The sequence below is a fragment of the Anser anser genome (genome assembly GCF_964211835.1).
Source record: "Anser anser genome assembly, chromosome: 3".
In the NCBI taxonomy this organism is placed as follows: domain Eukaryota; kingdom Metazoa; phylum Chordata; class Aves; order Anseriformes; family Anatidae; genus Anser; species Anser anser.
In genome coordinates this window covers 71313668-71334470 of record NC_139722.1, presented here as the reverse complement: position 1 = coordinate 71334470, position 20803 = coordinate 71313668, and the positions used below count along the sequence as shown (strand labels likewise).

The 20803-nt window shown below is 38.5% G+C and overlaps 1 protein-coding gene across 3 annotated transcripts in view; it reads left to right on the top strand.

Moving 5' to 3' along the window:
* The first annotated feature begins 331 nt into the window (after nucleotides 1–331).
* LOC310897286 (uncharacterized protein) overlaps nucleotides 332–20803 on the top strand; it is a 76714-nt gene continuing 56242 nt past the window's right edge. For 2 of the 3 annotated variants that reach the window (XR_014582186.1, XM_083830717.1), the window contains exon 1: nucleotides 332–634. Coding sequence is in view for 1 of the 3 variants with exons in the window: in XM_083830717.1 (XP_083686843.1) it covers nucleotides 557–634 (78 nt within the window). In the remaining 2 variants the exon portion in view is untranslated. The remainder of the gene's footprint in view (nucleotides 635–20803) is intronic. The other variant, XR_014582187.1, reaches the window with a different exon arrangement.

Genomic DNA, 20803 nt, shown 5'->3' with positions numbered 1-20803 from the left:
TCCTAAGAGGCTCGCAAAACCTCTGCTAACAAATTCTACTTGTCAATATTTTGTTGGTGTTTCTGGCTTCTCTTATTACAACTGAGACATCAGTCACTTCAGTCTACCTCTTAATGATCAGAAAGCGCACAGACACAGATGCATACACCCTTTTTGTCTCAGAATGACTGTTATGTTATTAAGGTGAAAAGGATCTTGCCATTTGACAGAGGCTGCATAAATCATCAACAGAGCCTATGCCTGGTGAAGAAAAAAGCTGGTTTCTAGGAATTTTCACTAGGATGTTCCCAATTGTCTTGAATTCTCTTTAACACATACAGATTCATGGAGATCCAGGTTTCACTGGAGGCAATTTGAAATTCAGCCTGGGCTGAGGTCTGATAGGCACCCCCAGCTCCTCACACCTGTGAGCCACAGCTGAGCCACATGGAGCAGAGCTGGGGGTGGGGGGGTGAGCTAACAGGGCTCGTTCTTCCTCTCTTTGCATTTAAAAATATCTGTCTTGCACTGTTTCTGCTTCTGTCAGTTATTGTCAGCATCCTATCCAGAAGATATAATGTATAGTCTCTATGCCCTGTGGAATTTTGGAGAGTGCATGCTTTCATCAGAGTCTTCACAAAGTGCTCACAACCGGGTAAGTTTATAGGCAATTAAGAAACACAGAACTCTAAAAATAACAGTCTATTTATAACTTATTGTGTTGTTACCATAGTGGTCACAGTTTTCTCTAGTTTGGAAGATCCATTGTAGGTTGTTTCATGTTTAAAAAAACAAACAAACAAAACAAAAAACTAAAGGGCTGCTATAATGGTTGAGTTAGTTAATGTTATGCTTTAGGCTCTTGGTTTTCTTAGATTCTGCAACCAAATTGTTCATCAGCTATGAAATTTATTAAATCAAAAGGACAAAAAAGGGCCTTTGAAAATGCAGAAGGAGCATGGGCTATATTCTCAATTTGCTCACATAAATAAATAAATCCGTTGCTTGCTTGTTATCTGTCCTAGATTTATCTGAGATATTCGATATTTGCTCCATCGTTGATTAGGGTAGGTCTGGACAATAATGGAAACTTGTAATGCAAATGGAGATGAAATATACAAAAGTGAAGAAAAAAATTGTTATATAATAGGCTTCTATTTTTATTTGTGGGTGTGTACCCCAAACTATTATTTTCTTATATTCTCTTCTCTGTAAAGTTTTGTTTAATTAATAACTCAATGAGGAAAAAACAAACAACAACAACAAACCTTATGTCCAAGGTATTAAAAAGTGGGAACAAGATATTAGAGAGATCCCTATTTACAGACTACTAAATTATACGAGATGTATTGCTGCGTAACATACTGAACATATGTTCAATAAGAGCTGCAAGGTTGAAGACCTGCTAAAATCATTTGGAAACAAGTCACTTGCATGGCTTCCCTTACATGCCTTTAGGCAATTACATATTTAAACTCTCAGCATCTCTATCTTCTCTTTCAATGAACAAAGAGCTGCAAAATTCTTTTCAAAAATCCTATGCTCTATGACCATTTTTGAGTTTGTCTTCCTACTTAATTTTGGGAGGTTCAGTGTTCTTGTTGAAATAAATACAGACTTCCTGTGTGTAAAGGAAGAGGCCGCAATCTGGAATAGGGAGGGTAGGTGCAGAACAAAACAAACAATATATAAAAAAAAAAATTAAGTGAAGTACAAATATAGATGATGATTCTTCTGGATTCATTTGGATGAGAATTACAAGGTAATAATATTTAAATCTTTCAGCTTTTATGTTTTGGAATAGATTAAAAAAATAAGGCATGACGCTATTGTGTAGCAGACGTTTGATATCTCCTGCAGTACTGTGAATTTGGAAACTGGGTAGTCTGTACCATTCTTTTTGTTTTCATACGTGATTATTTCTTCTCCTGCCTTATGGGCACTTCATTGGTAGCATCCAACCCAATCAATTATTTGGCCTTTTGGCATAGCTGCCAGCTTATGGAGCAATAACTAAGGGAGAATATCTGCATCCAGAACTAGGGAATGACTCTATTAGTTAAATGAGAGGGGAGGAAAAAAGCAGTAAATTGTTTTCCACCAACTCATTTCTGGATTGTTACTCACTGGGCATAAAGATCTGGGACAACTTACCAGATAGGCTTTGACTGGATGTGTTTCAGATATCTCTGGGCTGATGTGAATGGTTCATGGTCAAAGCTAGCTTCCAGTTTAAAAGGGAGTCTAAATTATCTTGCTTTCTCCTCCCTCCCCACTTTTAAAGAAGATGACAATGTGTAAGAATGATTATGTAAGAATTCAAGACAAGGTTTTTGGATGTAGAAGGATAAAAATGAAAACCCACTTCTTCAGCTGCAGAGGCTATCTCTACACCAAGGATCACCAGAGCATTCTTAATGAGGAGGTTTATCAGGGCCCATGCTTTTGAATTTGATTTTGCTGTTCTCTGTGTGTTCCTGGATAGCATATTATAGCAGGCTGGAACTGAGCAGCACTACATACTGCCAAGACTATTGTTGTCTCTTAGTGGAGCAGTCCTTTCTGGCAGGGCCCTCAGACACCACAAAGCCAAAGGACACTGTTCCCTGTGTGAAGTGTGGAGGTTCAGGTCTATGGTGTGTGGAAGTCAGAAGAATAGCGAACCTCAGGGGTCTCCAGTGATAATTTTCATCAAGACTCTGCTGGCAGAGGGACCTGCTTAAACACTGGTAGCCCTTTTACAGGCTTTACGTGGAATTCATCTACTTCTGTCAACACCTCTGATGGGAATTTCAAATAAAAATATTTTTTGGAACCAGGCAAAGTAGAAGGTTATGTTCTCCAGAGAGATGATGAGAGGAACAGCCTTCCTGGAGTTTTTTCTGAAGAACCTTTCCCAAATCTCTGAGGTATTCTCCAAATTTAGGATAAAAGCAAAGGAATTTATTCCTTTTCCTGTTGTTCTGTGATTCTGTCTCTTCCTTTCCTGAGAAAGGTTTCTTCACAGTCATTCTTTCTTGAACAGCCTTGTATCATCACATTTTTTGCAAACCTCAGCCTAAGGACATGTGATCCTGAATCACTTCTCTTCTGAAATGCCAGAGCATTGTTTTGAGATGAGCCTTGGCTTGTGGTGGTTTTTGCAGGAGAGGTAAGCAGAGGGGAGCTGTCATGGGCAATGTTTTGTTGCAGAACTTGGTTAGTCTGTCTGTCTGCATAATTTCAAAACTGCTGATTCATTTCCAGACTTCAAAACTAGTGACTCTAAACATGGCCTTTTTCTAACTTTGGGAGCATTTTGTCATGGTATGTAGACAAATGACATGTTAATGTAAAGCATCAGGCTTAAACTAGACTTAATCTGATTTGCTGTGTGGAAGACAAAACAAGCAAATTCCTTCAAGGCTGTTCCTCAGATTAAGCCATTAGCTCTAGTCACAGCTTCTCTCTGTTGCTGCCAAAATATGAGCAGTGGTCAGAAAATTTTATGCTTCAGCAGGGAGAGCGTAACAGCTAATGAGCAATACCTGACCCATTCCTCTGCAATTCCAACAAGTGCACAAAGGCAGCTGTGAGAAAACACTCTCCAAGTTCCCTCCTTTTCCATTAATTCTTTTGAGTTGGGGACATGTGCAGAATTCAGTGAGGCAGAAATATTGTCAGTTTTCCCTCTCCATCTTTTCCCTCTGGGGCAGCTAGTTAATGGGGGGGAGGGCGGAAATCAAGCCTGTGAGTCATGCAGGGAAAGTTTGCTACAGGCCATGCAGTTGGATGTCCTAATTGAGAAAGGCTGGGTGCATTGCTAGTGAAACAATCTCTCATCATTGTTTTTTGCATACAGTAGTATAGCATTGTGTAGCCACATAAGAGGTTGCAGTACAGAAGCTCTGTCTCTGCAGCCAGCTTAAAAAATTGATGTGGGATGTACTAAAAGCATGGGATGGGCAAGTTACCTGAGCTGTGAATGTCTGAACTCGTTAGTTTGTGCCCACATGTGTGGGGCTTGCTTGCATGAAAGCAGGCCCAAATCAGAATGAAAGAATCCTTAAGAGATATGTCCCTTTGCTTTTGGTTTGAGTTTCACTTCACTCTGGGGGGGGGGGGGGGGGGGAGTATAGGGACTCATTTGGTTCCTTCAGAATGTGAAAAATATGTGAGCTGCAACTCTGTCTCTACACACTTTAAATTACAGAAAGTAAAAAGTCTTGAAGAATCAAATCTTAGTTATTTGTAGGTAAGCTTCTGGATGGATGCATGAATCACTTGCTCTAAACAGCTAAATATCTGATTAACAGCTGCACTTTGGAGCGGAGGAAAAAAAGTAATTAACATCTTGTAGAGTCCTTTTATATACATGTTGTTAAATGTGTATATTAGCTGCCAGTGAAGCAAATACTTGCAGCTAAACCAGTTAAAAGTGATAAATCTGCCTTTGGAAAATAATTAAGGTCATTTAATTTGAGACAGACTAAGATTGAACTCAGCTCCAGGTATCAAATTTCACTTTCCTATGCTTTCAGATTGTGGTAATTTAATATTCCGGGATGTACATGATCTACTAGTCAAGAAAAACTATACCTGTTATTGAGATTGATATCTAAGATGTTACTGTAGGATGCAGGTCATGATCTGAAAACAAAATTAATTTTTGAACTGAAGAGTTCCTTATCTTTTTCTCTTCCACAACCACCCACATTTAAAAGGATGGAAAAATAGACAGGAAAGGTGGAGAGGATGAAACTTTGAACTTACTGTTTTGGAGACAGTATCCCTGCCAGATGACTCAGAATTCAATCTGCTGCTCACTTGGCATTGCAAACTGGAAGTCAAGTATTAACTTCAGTGATGTGAAAGAGGAGACAATACTGGACTGAAATGCATTGCCCAAAAATGAGGTAGACCTGTTCATAGAATCAAAGAATTATAAAAGGGTTTGGGTGAGAAAGGACCTTAAAGACCATCCAGATCCAACATCCCTGCCATGGGCAGGGACACTTTCCACTAGACCAGGTTGCTCAAAGCCCCATCCAACCTGGCCTTGAACATTTCCAGGGATGGGACATCCACAGCTTGTCTGGGCAACATGTTCCTGTGCCTCATTACCTTCCTGGTAAAAAAAAAAAAAAAAAAAAATTCCTCCTTATATCTAATCTAAACCTTCCATCCTTTAGTTTAAAGCCATTACCCCTTGTCCTATCACTACGGCCTCTGACAAAGAGTCCCTGTTTTCTTGTAGGCCCCCTTTAGGTATTAGAAGGCCACTATTAGGTCTCACTGGAGCCTTTTTTCTCCAGGCTGAACAACCCCAGCTTTCTCAGCCTGTCTTCATAGGAGAAGTGCTCCAGGTGGGGCCTCACAAGAGCAGAGTAGAGGGGGGCAATCACCTCCCTCCACCTGCTGGCCATGATTCTTTTGATGAAGCCCAGGATGTGGCTGGCTTTCTGGGCTGCAAATGCATGCTGCTCTCTTGTGCTGAACTTATCAATCAACACCCACAAGGCCTCAGAGCTGCTCTCAATCTATTCTCCACCCAACCTATATTTGTGCTTGGAATTGCCCTGACCCAGGATTGCCAGGACCTTGCACTTGGCCTTGTTGAATTTCATGATGTTTGCATGGGCCCACCTCTCAAGCTTGCCTGGGTTCCTCTGGATGACATCCCTTCCCTCTGGTGTGTTGACTGCACCACACAGCTTGGTGTCATCAGCAAACTTGCTGAGGGTGCACTCAATTCCACTATCCATGTTGCCAACAAAGATGTTAAATAGTGTTGGTCCCCCTACTGAACCCCAGGGAATACTACTCATCACTAATCTCCACTTTAACATTGAGCTGTTAACCACAACTCTTTGAGTGCAACCATCCAAACAATTCCTTACCCATCAAGTAGTCCATCCATCAAATCCATGTCTATCCATCTAATCCATGTCTATTTAGAAACAATTTTAGTAGCACCCACCAACCATCGCCACTGCCATCTCATGATCTTTCTGGGCATTCCTCCAAAAGATTCTTCCTGTAATACAGAACTGGAGCAAGAAAGAGAAGACATACGTTGTTGTTGTCTAAAATTTGTAATAATGAAAATTAGCTTGAATGGTCTGCTGGCCATCTTCCATAGCCAGTGGTTAAATACTTTGTGCTCTAGCAAAGTTATCTGTGAACTTAAGAGTGATGGCTGGACAGCATGATGATGCCCTGAGAGAAAAAAGATATTTTGACAGTATTTCACGTGAAATTCGTGTGAATTAACTAGGGAAACATGGTCCTTAGGAAACTGGGTTGGATGAAAAATTGATTATCTCCAGTTAAGCTGCTCTCTGGATGTGGTTATCAATGTTTCAGCTTCAAAATAAGAGGAGATAGCAAGTTGGATTCTTCATATGAGAGGTCATTGTGTGGTGGTAGTGCTTTTGTTAAAGAATGAAAGAATAATCTGATCTCTGGCCTTCAAAAATACAGCTTAAAGCTTTGAGTTCACTAGGCATTTCCGCTCATTAAGCTTAAACTGGAACAAGAGAGCTAGAGATCAGGTGCTAGGAAAAAGTCTAAAAATAAAGATGAGCTATTGTCTTAGACTGGGGAATCTGTGGAGGTCTTTAAGAACAGGTTGGACAAACAGCTATCAGAAATGGCAATACTGAAGCTGGACCTGGGCATATGCTATGTGACTTCCTAAATTCTTTTCCAACCTTCTTGTTGAATAGTGCAGTAAATTATGCATGAAGATGATATTCAAAAAAAAAACAAAAACAGGTAACACTTTGTGGAAAAGTTAATTTCTAGATGGTCAAACCAGAAGTGAGGTCTTTTTTCCTAAGAAATTGGAAAATAGTGAATTGATAATAATGTACTGAGTAATTCTTTCCACTGCACCATCAAATTACATGCTTGCATCTGTCAGCCATATGCCATTCCAGTCTTTCCTGTCTTGATTTCATTAATAGCCCTGGGCCAAACCCGGCAGAATTCCTGTTTGTGTAGGCAGGTGACCCATCTCATTAATATCTTCTTGCTTTCTGTTTTAGTGAGTATAACCCTAATAGTGTGGCATTTCAAAAATCACATGCTTCATTAATGCACACAGCTTAGAGCTCCTGGGTGGCAGAAATAAAAATGCACTGTTTATTTTCCATCCCCTGCCTCTTGCACCTTACAGGGACCCTGTTTGTTCTGTGTTCTCCCCATGTTGCTTGTTCTGTACCACGTCCCACACAGCAGGGCTGCAGATCCTAGGAGGAGCTGCTGTAATACTGACAATGATCTTGGCTGACATGAATATGAACGCTGTGCTTAGTCTGAAAATAATTATTCTAGTGAATTGATCTTCTACTGAAGTGATGGCCTGACCTCTCCACACTGAGTTATTCCCTTAGAAAACTCTGTGGGACACATGCAGGAGGCTGTTTTTGTAAGCCTGGATGACAGTTCAGGGATATGCAAGGTAATTGTTCTCTGGCAGAAGGAAAATCTCAGTGGGACAGATATGCTAATAAACCTTTGGCTCCTTAATGAAAAGGCACCTAAATGTGTGCTGCTGTGCCCAGAAACCTTTGGGAAGATAAAGCCAAGGCTGTCTAGTGCAGTTAAGCAACGTGGGCAGGAGTGCAGTTTTGGGATAGGGGTACAGTTTTTGGGATCTATGATTATCACACACTTCATCACCTTGCCAAGAAGACACTGTAATGGGGTTAATTCTTAAACTTCCTCCCAAGCGTTTCACAAGCTTTGTTCTGTGTCCCATGAGTGTGAACTAGTAATCCTCAGGGTCCTTGTGCAAGCCCTTGTGATTTAGGTGGGCAATTGGAGCACTTACCCCACTGGTGCTCCACAGCTGTGAACCACAGAGAGGGGACAGGTTAGGAATAAGGTGTTTTTTTTAAGTACTTGGCAAGTGCGGGGGAGAGGTAACAAGGACAGAAATTGAGATGTATAAGAAGCAAAGCAATACACTGCTACAAAAATTATACAAGGAGGCTTTGCGTTTGCAATATTATTCAGAGGTTTTAAGTCTTGTACCAAAGGTACTTTCTCCACAGGTGGAAGAAAAGGATTTGGATCTAGCTGAACCTCATTCATCAGAGGATGACAAGACAATGGCTTTTCCCCTCCTACTCTTTATTTCTAAATTCTGTTTACTGAAAGGACTGTTTTTTCCAAAATTGATTTCCCTGACCTGTCTTAATGTTCAGCATAGTTCTGTGTTTTTATAGTCTTTTCGTATTAGCTTTACTGTAAAGTTGATATGATAGAATGACTTCCATGCCAGAATCTCTCAACATATTTTATTTAAAACAAAACAAAAAAAATCTCTCAAAAGAAAAAGGATGCTCAATCATTTTAAGACTCATTTATCTGATATGGAGGTGAGTTATTTTTCTTTAGGGGTATTTTTAGAAGAGACTTAGTCTTTACTGGTACTCAAAGCAAATTTTCCTATGCTTTCTGAATCCTCAGTTCCATCACTGACATTTTTTTTCCCTGCACCAAGCCTCGTTAAGAGGGATTTACAACCCTTTCCAAGAACAGACTAGATAGGATAGAATAGTTCATTTGGAAGGGAATTTCAAAGATTGAGTCCAACTGCCTGATCACTTCAGGGCTAAACAAAAGTTAAAGAATATTATTGAGGGAATTGTCAAACATCTCTAGAATACTGACAGGCATAGGTTATCAGCCACCTCTCTAGGATGCCTGTTTCAGAGTTTGACCACCCTCATGGTAAAACATTTTTTCCTAATGCTCCTTCTGAACCTCTTCCTATCTCAATCTGTATACATGTAGACTAATTTTTATTTGGGCATCTTTAAGCTCTGAGAGGAAAAGGTATTACCTTTTCTATGTAGATCTCAGCTTTGTTCTTATTTAATACTTTGTTCGTTTTTATCCAGGATCGTTTTTCTAAGAAGAAAATGTCTTCAAACTTAAGTTTGTTACAAAAGTCTATGTAAAAAAAGCTTAATAAATGTCACTTCCCTTTAAATTAAATCTCCCAGCTATTGTTTACTACTCAAAAAATAAAGCTTCCACAGGTAAATACGTAGGTTCATAGGCTAACAACAGAGCTAACAAATTTTGAAAGTTGACTTAACGTGGTCAATTCCATTTGAATTGGTTTCATTTCAGGATTTCCACTTAATATAATTAAACTGGTGATATATATATATATATTTACTTTTTACTTATATTTGCTTTAGCTTTAAGAAGCTAAAGCATAATCTTTTGGCTTTTTTTGTTCCTTAAACTCATCAACAAAGGAGTTTTTTCTATCCAAGCACAGTGGAAGCAGGAGAGAGTGAAGACTACCCTTAGACTAGTCAGACTTTCTCTGGGGTGGGAAGAGAGAGGGCCAAAGTGAATGTTTCCTCTTCATTCAAGAAGGAGGGGGAAAAAAGTAATCCAAGGTGTATTTATGCATATACATAGTGATACCTCTAGCAACATGAGAATTCCTTGGGACTTCCTGCCCACAAGGTCGAGAAGTGATTGTAAGATGCAATCTTGCCACGATCCCCTCAAATTCAAGTCATGGACCACCAGCTGTCTCTAAGTGCTCTTCTGTGTTGGTGGAATGAGGGAGAGAACAGACAAACTCAGAGCAGATTTCTCATGGCAGTGGTAGAATTGACTGAAGTGAGGTCTTGGCTACATATAAGGTTATAGTTTTTATCAAGTGGCATGTGTGAGAATAGGGTAAATTACTTTTACTCAGACTAGTGCAACTTGAAGTGACTATAGCTTTACAATTTAGGAGTGAAACAGTAATTGATACTATTTCTGAACTAGCTAAAAAAGCATGGATTTTCTTCATGGTTTGGCTGGAATATTTGTATTCAAGTGGTATGTAACAGGACCTTTCATCATGTACATCACTTGAGAACTACAAAAATGCTCAATCCTCTGAATGGCCTCATGCTCACAAGATGAAAATCTTAATTGTGTTATTCCTAATAGCAGAAAGCAGGAGAGCTAGAAAAAAAATGTTAAACTGGACTAGTGTCGAGTTAATCTCTAAGAGGCTTCAATAGACGCAGATTAAATATTGCTGAGATAAGGGAAAGATTTCTAGGGTCCTCTAATAAGTTGAGGGAAAATTGTAGGGACCTCTCACAGTCTAGGATGGGGTGTTTTTTTTAAGTAGTGACTAAGTTTTATTGGGATTACACTTATCAGTATATCTGGAATCAAACTATTTCTGTACTTCGTCTGTTTAATGTGATGTGCGTATGCATTGTTCTTTCTTTTATTCACCTGGATTAGCTTGGGATGAACCCATTTTGACTCCCTTTGATCCATTTTTTTGGAAGTTCATCTATTTTTGCTTCATTGCACATTAAGTAGTGGAGATATTAAATAGCATAAAGACTTCAGTCTCTGTCATACTTGGGATTTCAATATGATGAAGTTTGCAGTCAAAGCAACTGGAAAATATAAAATATAGACAAACACACCTTTCCTCATCCAGAGTTTTTCACTGGCTTCAGAGAAATCACTTATTTCATGCATGGGTTTTCTAGAGGATTTGGAGGGAAGAAGGCAGGGATACTAGACAGCTCTTTTATATCAACAGATCATGTAATGTTCATCTACAACAACAGGAAATGTGTTTCAGAATGTTGCTCGTTTCTCTATACTACATACTAGTGATAAACCATTCACAGCTGTGTAGCTATCTTCTTGGATGGCAGCTGTACACCCAGTTTTTCACTGCAAGTGAAAACCTTGAATGTATAACATGTCTGTTATGCAGCACATAGGTTTCAGAAAAGTCTGTTGCCATTCTGGAGGCTGACAGAAAAAAGGAAGCCAGAAACCTATTCAGTGGAAAAGGCAAGTAAGCTGCGCATAGTTTATAAGTCATTTTAGAGTTCTGCTATACATGCTACCTCAAATACAAAGGACAATATGAAATTGAGAACATTGTTCATAAAATGGTATTGATTCTAGAAACATACCTCCCTAATATCTCATGTCTGCAAATAGTGGAATATTCCTAAAAACGATCAGTTTTTCTAGCTTTTGTACTGGTAACATGAAGGGGACAAAGCTGGCTTTGTTTCATATATTCTGTACTTTTCCTACACTGCGCGGGCTGCAGATGACATGGCAATGGGGAAAAAGGCTGATTACAGGGCCTGAAATAAAGCAATACATGAGTGATGGGCTGCTTCCCTCAGATCAACGGAGAGGAAAGAGCAAAGGGTTTGATCAACAGAGCTCACCAGGATATTAAAGCAGGAAGGCAAGATTATATATAATGGTATGGGAAATCCAACAGTAACCTGGCATTTGAGTGTACAGACTTTTAGCAATGAAAGAATAAAGATGTTCTTTCCTCTGACTTTTCTTTGGTGGAAAAGTCCTGTGTTTTCCCTTGATTTCAAAACAACAAGCCCATGTTCAAACTGGCCTGGCAATGGTCCCTGGAATATTTTAGATTTAGAGGCATATCTATGAGTTCTTGATACAGCACTAACTGGTAGGACAATGCTGACAACTACAAAGACCATCACATTCCCATGTGCAGGAACAATCCCAAATGTTATTTAATTAGTGAGATAGACAGCACCAGTATTTTCTTTGAGACCCTTTGCTGCATGTTCCTGTAGAGCTGAAGTGAAATGACAGAAGCTATGCTGATATTTAGCTACTAAAATCTGATAGCTTATTGCCAGGAGAAAAACACAGTGAAACAATTATCTTTGATTTCACAAGATCTTTCTCTTAAAACCTCTTCATCTGTTACGTGCATGCTTTTGTAGAGATGGTATTCAAATACATGATACCTACTTCCTGAAAAGCTGTCACTTGTAAACAGTGTCCATATTTATCCTGAAATCCAGATAAGCAGTTCTTGGGCCATAGTTTGTATATATCATAATTTGTCTAGAAGTGAGGTGTTATAACTCTTCAACTTAATATAACAATAGAAGATAGACTGCACGGTCAGACTAAGGATACATTGATTTCACTATTCTAGCTACTACAGTGGCCACTGATGGATGCATGTGTAAAAATGAAAACACCACAAGCATAGGTAGCCCTTAATATTCTCCCAGTTTACAGCTATTACCGGCATATGAAATGTTGCATAATGAATTATATCCTCTTGTCTTCTAAATCTGGTTTCAAATGGCTTTTTTTTTTAATTGGCAAAGAGGGCAAACAAGCCATCCTTTTTCAACCTGTTCAATGAGCCTTATGATTTTGTAGACCTCTACCATATTACTATATTCCTATTTGGTCACTCTTCTGAGTGAGCCATCTGATCCTCTACTTTGCTCTTTCCTTCCCGTCTCTGAATCTGTTCCAGACTCACAAGAGAGATGAGGAGACTGAGCCACACATAACATTGACAATCCAAATGAACCATGGCATAATGATGGGCTCATTTTTTTTCCTGTTTGTCACCTAATAGTGCTTAAGCTTTAAGTTTTTCAACTTTGTAAATTATTGAGCTGGTGTTTTCATGGAGTTTTGTATTATATTTATATAGTTATATGTTGTTTCTAGTTCTGTTATAGTCCCAAGATACCACTTCTGAGTGGTAATATTCTGCTCAGTGGTAAGGGCCATTATTTATATGTGAATCTGGGATGGCATTTTATTCTTTTGTGTATCCTTAATAGTCATCTGCAGTGAATTTCCCATGTTTCCTTATTGTCCAGCAGCTCTCTGATCCTGCTGTTTTTCTGTTGGCTCTCATCCTTAATAACTTCGTATTTACTAAAGAAACAGACTTTCTCATTGCATTGTTCAGGCTTTCTCAGGTCCTTCATCAGAATGAGAACCAGCATTAGTCTGGGTCAAACCAGTGGCCAGAAAGACATAACCTCTTTAAGCTTCCGTTTCTGCTTCCTTCAAATGATTATTTATTGTTCCCACCTTCATTTTTTAATGTTGTTGGTGCTTGTCTTCTCCCATTTAATAAGGTAGCTTTTTGCAAAATCCAAGTAGGATTCAAAATCACTCTAATCCATACAGTTCCTTGCCCTCTTCAAAATACAGGTTTGTAAGGCATGGCTTGTCTTAAAAGCCTTGTTGACTCCCTAAGTTGACCATTCAGGTGCTTATTAATTCTGTTTTTTATTCAAGTTGCCACTAACTTACCTGCTATAAATATCAGGTTGAGAGGCCTGCAGTTCCTTTGAAAACATTCTTTAAAATTTTTCACATTTGTCATCTTCAGGTATCAATGCTATGAGAGCACACTATCCTTAGTAATTCAGTTATTTCATCCTTGAGTTCCTGTAGAGCTCCTGAGTTAATACCATCTGGTCTTGGCAATTTAAGTTCATTTTTGCCAATTTGTTCCATAATCTACAGTTCTACAGTCGCTACAATTTCAGGTAGATACTCTGGGTCCCTCACTTAATAAAAAAAATATATATATATATTGTTTTTTTGATATGGGAATCTTCTCAGCTTCTCCCAAGAGTGAACAGCAATGCAAAGAATAATGTATATTCTCTTCATAGATTTCTGCTTTTATATTATAATCAATTGACTTGTTATAATCTTCAAGAGGCTTTCTGTTCCTGATGTACTTCCAAGTAGATTTATTACCGATACATTTTACCAATTGTGGCTCAAAAATTATTTTCATCTACTTCACTGTGTATTTAGGTTTTGATCTTCCAGGAGCTCATGATTCTTTCTACTCTTCTCATTCGGACACATTGTTAACACGCCATACCACTGAACTACTTTTGCTCTTTTTCTCAAGGGTTTCTCAGTAGATGGAATATATTGAACCCATGCTTTCAACACAGTGGCTTTATATAACATTCATTGCATGGATGTAATTCTCTTAGCTCATACTTGTCTTTAACGAACTTTTTTTCAATTTTGAGTAGACTATTGGCTTTTTGCAACTAATTTTTCTGCTGGGACAAATTTTTCAGCTCTGAGTGATCAGCTGAGAGGTTGTTGGCTTTTTACTTTGAAGCTTCTTCTAGATGTAAGAAATAGTTATATACTTAGGTCTTTTGTGCACTCATTGAATACTGAAATGTGTGTGTATATATACATATATATATATGTTAATTGTTTCCTGAATCACATGTCAGCACAGAGGATGAATTGGCCAATTCTGGGTCATTTTTATGACCTCATGCAATAAATGAGTTCCTGATGAGCTTCCTCCATAACCTTTTGATGTTTTCCTTTAAGTGTCTCCCATTGGGTGGCAATGACTGCAAAGAACATTTCAGACAGCTCATAGTTGCTAAGCACCAAGCAGGCATTCAGTAAAAAGGAAAAGATAAGTGTGAGAATTTAAAAATACACAAGAAATTATTCTAATGCCTAACTGCATCATTTGCTTTGAAGTTGTGGTTTTTTGTTATTCCTAAACAGGCAATTAGGGAAAGCAGTGGTCTAACCTGAACTTTTCTTCTTCTGGTTGTTTGTGGTATGTTTCAGAGCTCATCTTTAGGCATATCTTAACATAAAGCTAAGGCCACTCAGTAAGACTTCCTGCTTATATTAAGTATTTTATCTGTTACTAAGAAACACAGGCACTATTATCTGCTAGTACCAGCTCTCTGTATGTCGGCATCCTGAAATACTCCCATCCACTTGAAACAAAATATTCTGTGTAGTTATATATTTAAGTATGATTAAAACACCAGAAGAATTACATCTGAGTTTTTAAGAGTAAATTTTTAAGCTAGGAGTCCAGACGATCCACAGGTACGCTCCTGTGAAAGATAGCAAAAATCCCTGGTAATGTGATGAGTAAAGGAAGATGTACCCACATTTTTTTGTTCTGATTCTGTTGAAACAATATTAGGAATGTCAAAACACAGTTTTGATAAGGTTTAGGAATTTTAGTTCAACTTTATCTAGAAAGCTTTCTTCATACTCAAAACTAGAATTTCTATCATTGAACATTTGAACCAGTTTTTACTGCTGTGTCGTACTGTGTCATGACCAGAATAGTAGGCAGAGTGTCACACGAAGGACAACCACTGCAGGCACCCCTCTGAGAACAGTGCCAAACCCAGGCAAATATGTCTGAGTCTCTCCAGCTACTATTGTCATCTGAGAGGAGGAAATACGATTGTTCCCTGTAAATAAGTCTTGACATAATATGACCAGCACTTCCATGTACATATGCTATATTATATAATACAGCATGTAGGCATTTGTAGAAAACTATGCAATCCATATTTTAGTTTCATTTTCCTCTCCCTGATCAGATGTCAATTTACAAGGATTTTCTGAAGTTTTTCAGTGGTGGTTGAGTCAGTACCTACCACTTCTTCTGTGCTATGATTCTAATATCACCATAAATGTTGCTGGAAGGAATATTTTTTTTCAGAGATTGTTTAATTTCACTTATGTCATAATGGCTTGCAGCTGTTGATGAGAAAATATGATGGTATTTTCAGCCACATGAATGACTTCTCTAGAAGTTAAACTTGCCTGCTCATTTATAAGATGCACTACATATGGTGAGATAGGATTTATTTTGACTAAGCTTTGTTCTTCAAAACTAGTCTAAGTAGTAGATTCACAGAGGAAAATAATTCTAATGCTCAATTCCTCCCATATGCTGAGGATGCCTCCATTTGGATGTAACAGGTTTTCTGCAGAGCAGGCTTTGTTTCTTCCATTGGTTATATGTCCAGTCTATAGATGGCTTGAAGATGGTTGTATAAAAACAGGGGTGTAGTTGAAGGATTCAGCAGTCCTCTGACAGGATTAGATTATGCAAGTACACCAAGAGACTTGTGTATGTCAGTTAAGTCATGCTGTTTACCGAAGTTATACCACCTTTTTTACTTTTGATCTGTGTAAAATCAATGTTACCCACTGCTCTCAAAGTATAATTCATAAAAGACTTCCTTACAAGCTGCGTCTTGTTCTGTCATCCTTATCTATAGTCAAGCAATTATTATTTGCCAAATATAAAATACCTATCCATGTCAATATATGTGGCTGCTTTTAATGCCTCATGTCTCAGCTTTGCTGATGTATGACCAGACCATTTTTCTCTTCATAAAATGCTGAACTGCTTGTGGATGAAGGTTCTGCTCTCCAAATGAACGGCTTTTATAATATTTTGAGCTGAGGTCTGAGCATTTATCTACTAGGATTAATAGAAAAATTGTCTCCTTTACAAGGCAAAGGGACAGGAAGCATTCAGAGGCTGTGATGCTGAGGGAAAATCATGGGAGATGTGCCAAACCTTGTATAAATTGAAAGGATCTATCAATGGGGACTGATGAATTACATACATGGCTAGAAGCTGCCTCTAAGGAAAAAATGTCAAATACTTTATTACCCTCTTAGAGGCATTCTAGCAGTGGAAAAAAAATTAAATTCATCTCTACGTCTCCTGTCTCTACTATGTAAGCTTCCCATATAGAAATACCTTTTGGTCTTGAATTAAGGTGTGATATTAGATCCTGATTATTTGCTTCTACAACTATACTTCTGTTAACCCCTCCTCTCTCTAGTCCTCAAGTTATTTAGTGGTGAAATTGCTTTATGAATGTCTTCAAAGGTAAAATACAACAAACTTGATGATTGGAAGGAGGTGAGGCAGAACACTCTTGTGAAACACTCTTGTCACTAACACCTAGTTGCACAGAAAGATGGAAACCCTTACAGCATCTTCCCTGCAGGGATCATAGATCTCAAAATTATTCCTGCTTCCCCCTTGACATGTCACTAATAGTTCTTTTAAGAACAACTGGGAACACCTGAAAGATTAAGGAAGTCTTCTTTCTCCAACAATTAAAATAGAACAGCTCCCACAGCACTGGCTGGCTCTGGGGTTTATCACTCTTTGCAGCCCAAAGTGTTAACACATGTGAGCAGTCATTAGCAGGAAATGTACTTTTCTTCTTTCCATTTCAGTAATCCTGGCTCTGGAAGAAATGATAGTTTGCAAGTGGTTCTGTTGGGTAGGAGCTGATCGGTTTGCACTGGCAATAAGTGTTTGGTTTTTTTTAAAAAAAAAAAAAAGCATGGGCCAGTGTCTGTAGTCCCTTCTGTATAGAGCCATCTCAATGTTGAGGCAAAATAACTGTGGAGGTACCTCAAGAACAGAAAGACAAGTGTAGAATGGTGTGAGTTAAGTTACTGTGCAGTAGATGATATCATTTCATACGCAAGTACTGTCTGCAAGGCATGTCTAGCTAGTAGGAATATTTTTTTGCTAAGTCTCTCTTAATTACAAAGAAATTGCTGAGAAATTATTTCTACTGAGTTTCTGAAAGAGGCATTTTCAGTTGCAAGTGGTAATTATGAAACATAATTATACTTAATTTAATTTACATGTAAATTGCATTTTGGTTGCGACTCAAGTCACTCTTGCAAGATTATTACTAAGTGGGAAGAATGAGTCAGACCTAAAAAGAGAGCAGACTTTATGAACTGACAATAAAATTCTAAATTATATTTCAAATTTTCAATTTTAACTAAATAATTGGTGTCACAAGTGCAAGACAGTTGAGAAGACAGAAAAAGGGTTGTAATACAGACCTTTAATTTTCTATGCACAGCTCGATATATTTGATATGAACAAAATCTGGCTTATTTAGCCACTTTTCACAAGTTCATTCTTGTCAAATTCAGAGGGCCCTGCTTGAAAAAGGTGAACACGATTTGGCTGGTCCAAGTGGAGACAGTATACAGCTAATTAAGTTCACAGAACACCCACTCACAACACAACTTTTACATCAGCATTTAAGAACACATTAGATTTAATATGCATGCTGGAGATGCAACCTGAAAGTAATGAGGGGGGAGGGAAAACGTGCTTTTATGATTTCAGGCTCCTTCTTGATCACTCTAATGAAACAGAAAAGAGCCAGCCTTCTGGATTTATCATCTAATTTCCCTCCCAACTGTAAGGAAAATAAACCCCCCTCAGCCAGGTACTTTTTTTTTTTGCCAGATGTCATTTAAATTAGTAATTAGGACAGCATCTTTGCTCTTCCTGCCTGCAGTTACCTCTTGAAGCTGCTGGTACACAAGTTTTTCCCATGTTTTTCTCCATTAGGTGATCACTTGCACCAGATCTTATATATAACATTGCTGTGCTGGAAGTGAGGCCAATTGCTGTGGTGATGCATTGGCATTATATGTCAGTACAGTAAAATCTGGCATCGTGGTGTAGCCTATGAGGCAGGTTTTGGTGCGGCTTCAGCCTGGCCTAGGAAAACAGCCCCAAAACTGTTCCCTTGACAGCAAAAATAAATCATTTAAAGAAATTCATGGGGGAAAAAATATCATGTTGATGAACAAATTGCAGTTTCTTCCAGAGCACTTTGAGGTTGGCTCGTTTATACTATCCTATTCATCTTTACACAATACAAGTGAGGAAGGCAGTATGCACACAGTCTTAGTAAAGAGGGGAATTTTTTGGTGGCATATTAACTGTTAACCGTATTGGTTAAAATTCCTATTTTGGTGAAATATAAATACAGAATACATATCTATGTTACTGTGTAAGAATAAGAGCTGAATTTCTTTCAGTGTTACTTCTGGCTAACAGGTAATGCAAGAACTCTGTTTTCTGATGTGCTTTTTAAATTACATACCACTTAAATTTGTCATAAACTTGTTTTCAGCTAATTGTTTCTAAAGAAATAAAAATGGAAATATACATTCTTGTTTTCATTCAAAAAAAATGGGAAAAGCTGAGAGGAATTACAGCATTTTAGAGTAGAGATCTACAAAGGTGCTTTCATGGCTCAAGGTTTTTGCCTGGATGGTTCAGTATGTGCAGCATCAGATTTCATTCAATTGGCTAGCACTCACTTGTCAATTAACAGGAGAGATAGCATTCAACTCTTCTCAGATTTGAGCCTTACAGATCCTGTGTTGCTACATTAAAAATGCTTTTCCTAATTGTAAGCAATCTGGGAGTGTTGTGGTTTAACCTGGCCAGCAGCTAAACACCACACAGCTGTTCACTCACCCTCCCCCCTTCCTCTCTGGCATGGGAGAGAGAAATGGGAAAGTGAAGCCTGTGTGTTGAGATAAAGACAGTTTATTAAGACAATAATAATAATATTAGTTTATTAAGAGTATTATTATTAAGTTTAATAGTAATAAATATAGTTTATTAAGACAATAGTAATAATAATAATAGTACTACTAATAATAATGTGTACAAAACAAGTGATGCACAATGGAATTGCTCACCACCCGCTGACCGATGCCCAGCCTATCCCCGAGCAGCCGGCCCCCCACCCCGGCCAGCCACCCCTATATATTGTTTAGCATGACATCAGATGGTATGGAATACCCCTTTGGCCAGTTTGGGTCAGCTGTCCTGGGTCTGTCCCCTCCCAGCTCCTGCTGCACCCCCAGCCTGCTCACTGGCAGGACAGAGCGAGAAGCCGAAAAGTCCTTGGCCTGGTGTAAGCACTGCTCTGCAACAATTAAAACATCAGCATGTTATCAGCGCTCTTCTCATCCTAATCCAAAACATAGCACCCTACCAGCTACTAGGAGGAAAATTAACTCTGTCCTAACTGAAACCGGGACAGCGAGGTTCAGCACAACTTCAGACTCTGTATTTGTCAGCATGGTGAAGATGACTGTTTTTTCATTGCAAGGCATTTGAGTTGCACTTAATATTCCACTTTCTCTTAGGCATTGCGACTTGAACTGACATTTTATCACAAATGCCATAAGATACATTTATTCATCCAAAGGCAAGCTGAAGTTGTTGGTTGACCTTGTCTTGGCTAGTTTAGGTCAAAAGGTAGACAGCTTGTGAAATCCTGACCCAGATGAAGTTAATGGTTGTTTTCCTATTGAAGGTGAGAGCCAACATTTTCCTTCACCAGCTTTCTCTGTCTGTCTAAGGAACAGGGTACAAGTGAGCCTTTTGAGATATATCATCTACTGGTAATAATATAATCAGCCCAACAGCCAATACTAAAAATTTTGCTATTAAACTGGCTCAAATTGTATTTGGGTAAAAACATCAAGAAGAGTTGTGGGTTCTTTATTTGTTCTTGGGGTCCTCCCCAATAGTTTCATAGAAAAAATCTAATTCCTCTCTAATTTTACTTCAGTTGGTACATTTACACTTACTGGTCTTCATTTTTCAGTATGTTCACTTTTTTAAGCCCTTTGGAGATAGAGTTGGAATACTTGTATAGCTTTGGTAGTCCTAAGTGGCATTAAATTGAAGCAGTGGCAAATAATCCACAGTTGTTTGCAGAGCTGTCTTAAAAATGCAGTGTTTGTTCTCCTCTGTTCATCAAAAAATTTCACAGTTAGTCCTTCAGTCCAAAAAGGAAAGGGGACTGGAAAAGCTTCTGCTATCAGCAGGTGCTATGCAGGGCAATTAAATGTCTGCTTCTCTTGCACAGGTAGAAGTGTTTATTTAGGACAGAGCTGATCCTGAGTGCCCTTTTGTCCAACGGTTATTGTGTCCACTGGCATCAGACTCGTGCAGGATGTAGCTGTGCACTTCTGCACAAGCGTGTCTTGCTTCCTTCTTTGGAAGCCCCAGAACAAAGCCAGGCCTCTTGAATTACAGCCACTAGAGAGTTATTTCGTTTTCTCTGTACTGCATGACACATCCATTTGGTGTCTTTGTTCAATGCAATATAATAATAATTCTGGAAAATACCATGTTTCTGAAAGCCAGTGTTGTCACAACTGGACAAACTGAAATCCATTTATTGTTTTTTGGAGAGATTTGTTTAAAGCTAAACAACTATTTTTGCAGTCATTAAGGAAGCGTGTGAAGAGTGTTCCTTGTTCATCTCACAATTTTACAGAGAAGATATTGATATATAAAAACTTCCATCAACATTTCCAGAACACTTGTGGTTTTCTTCCTTTA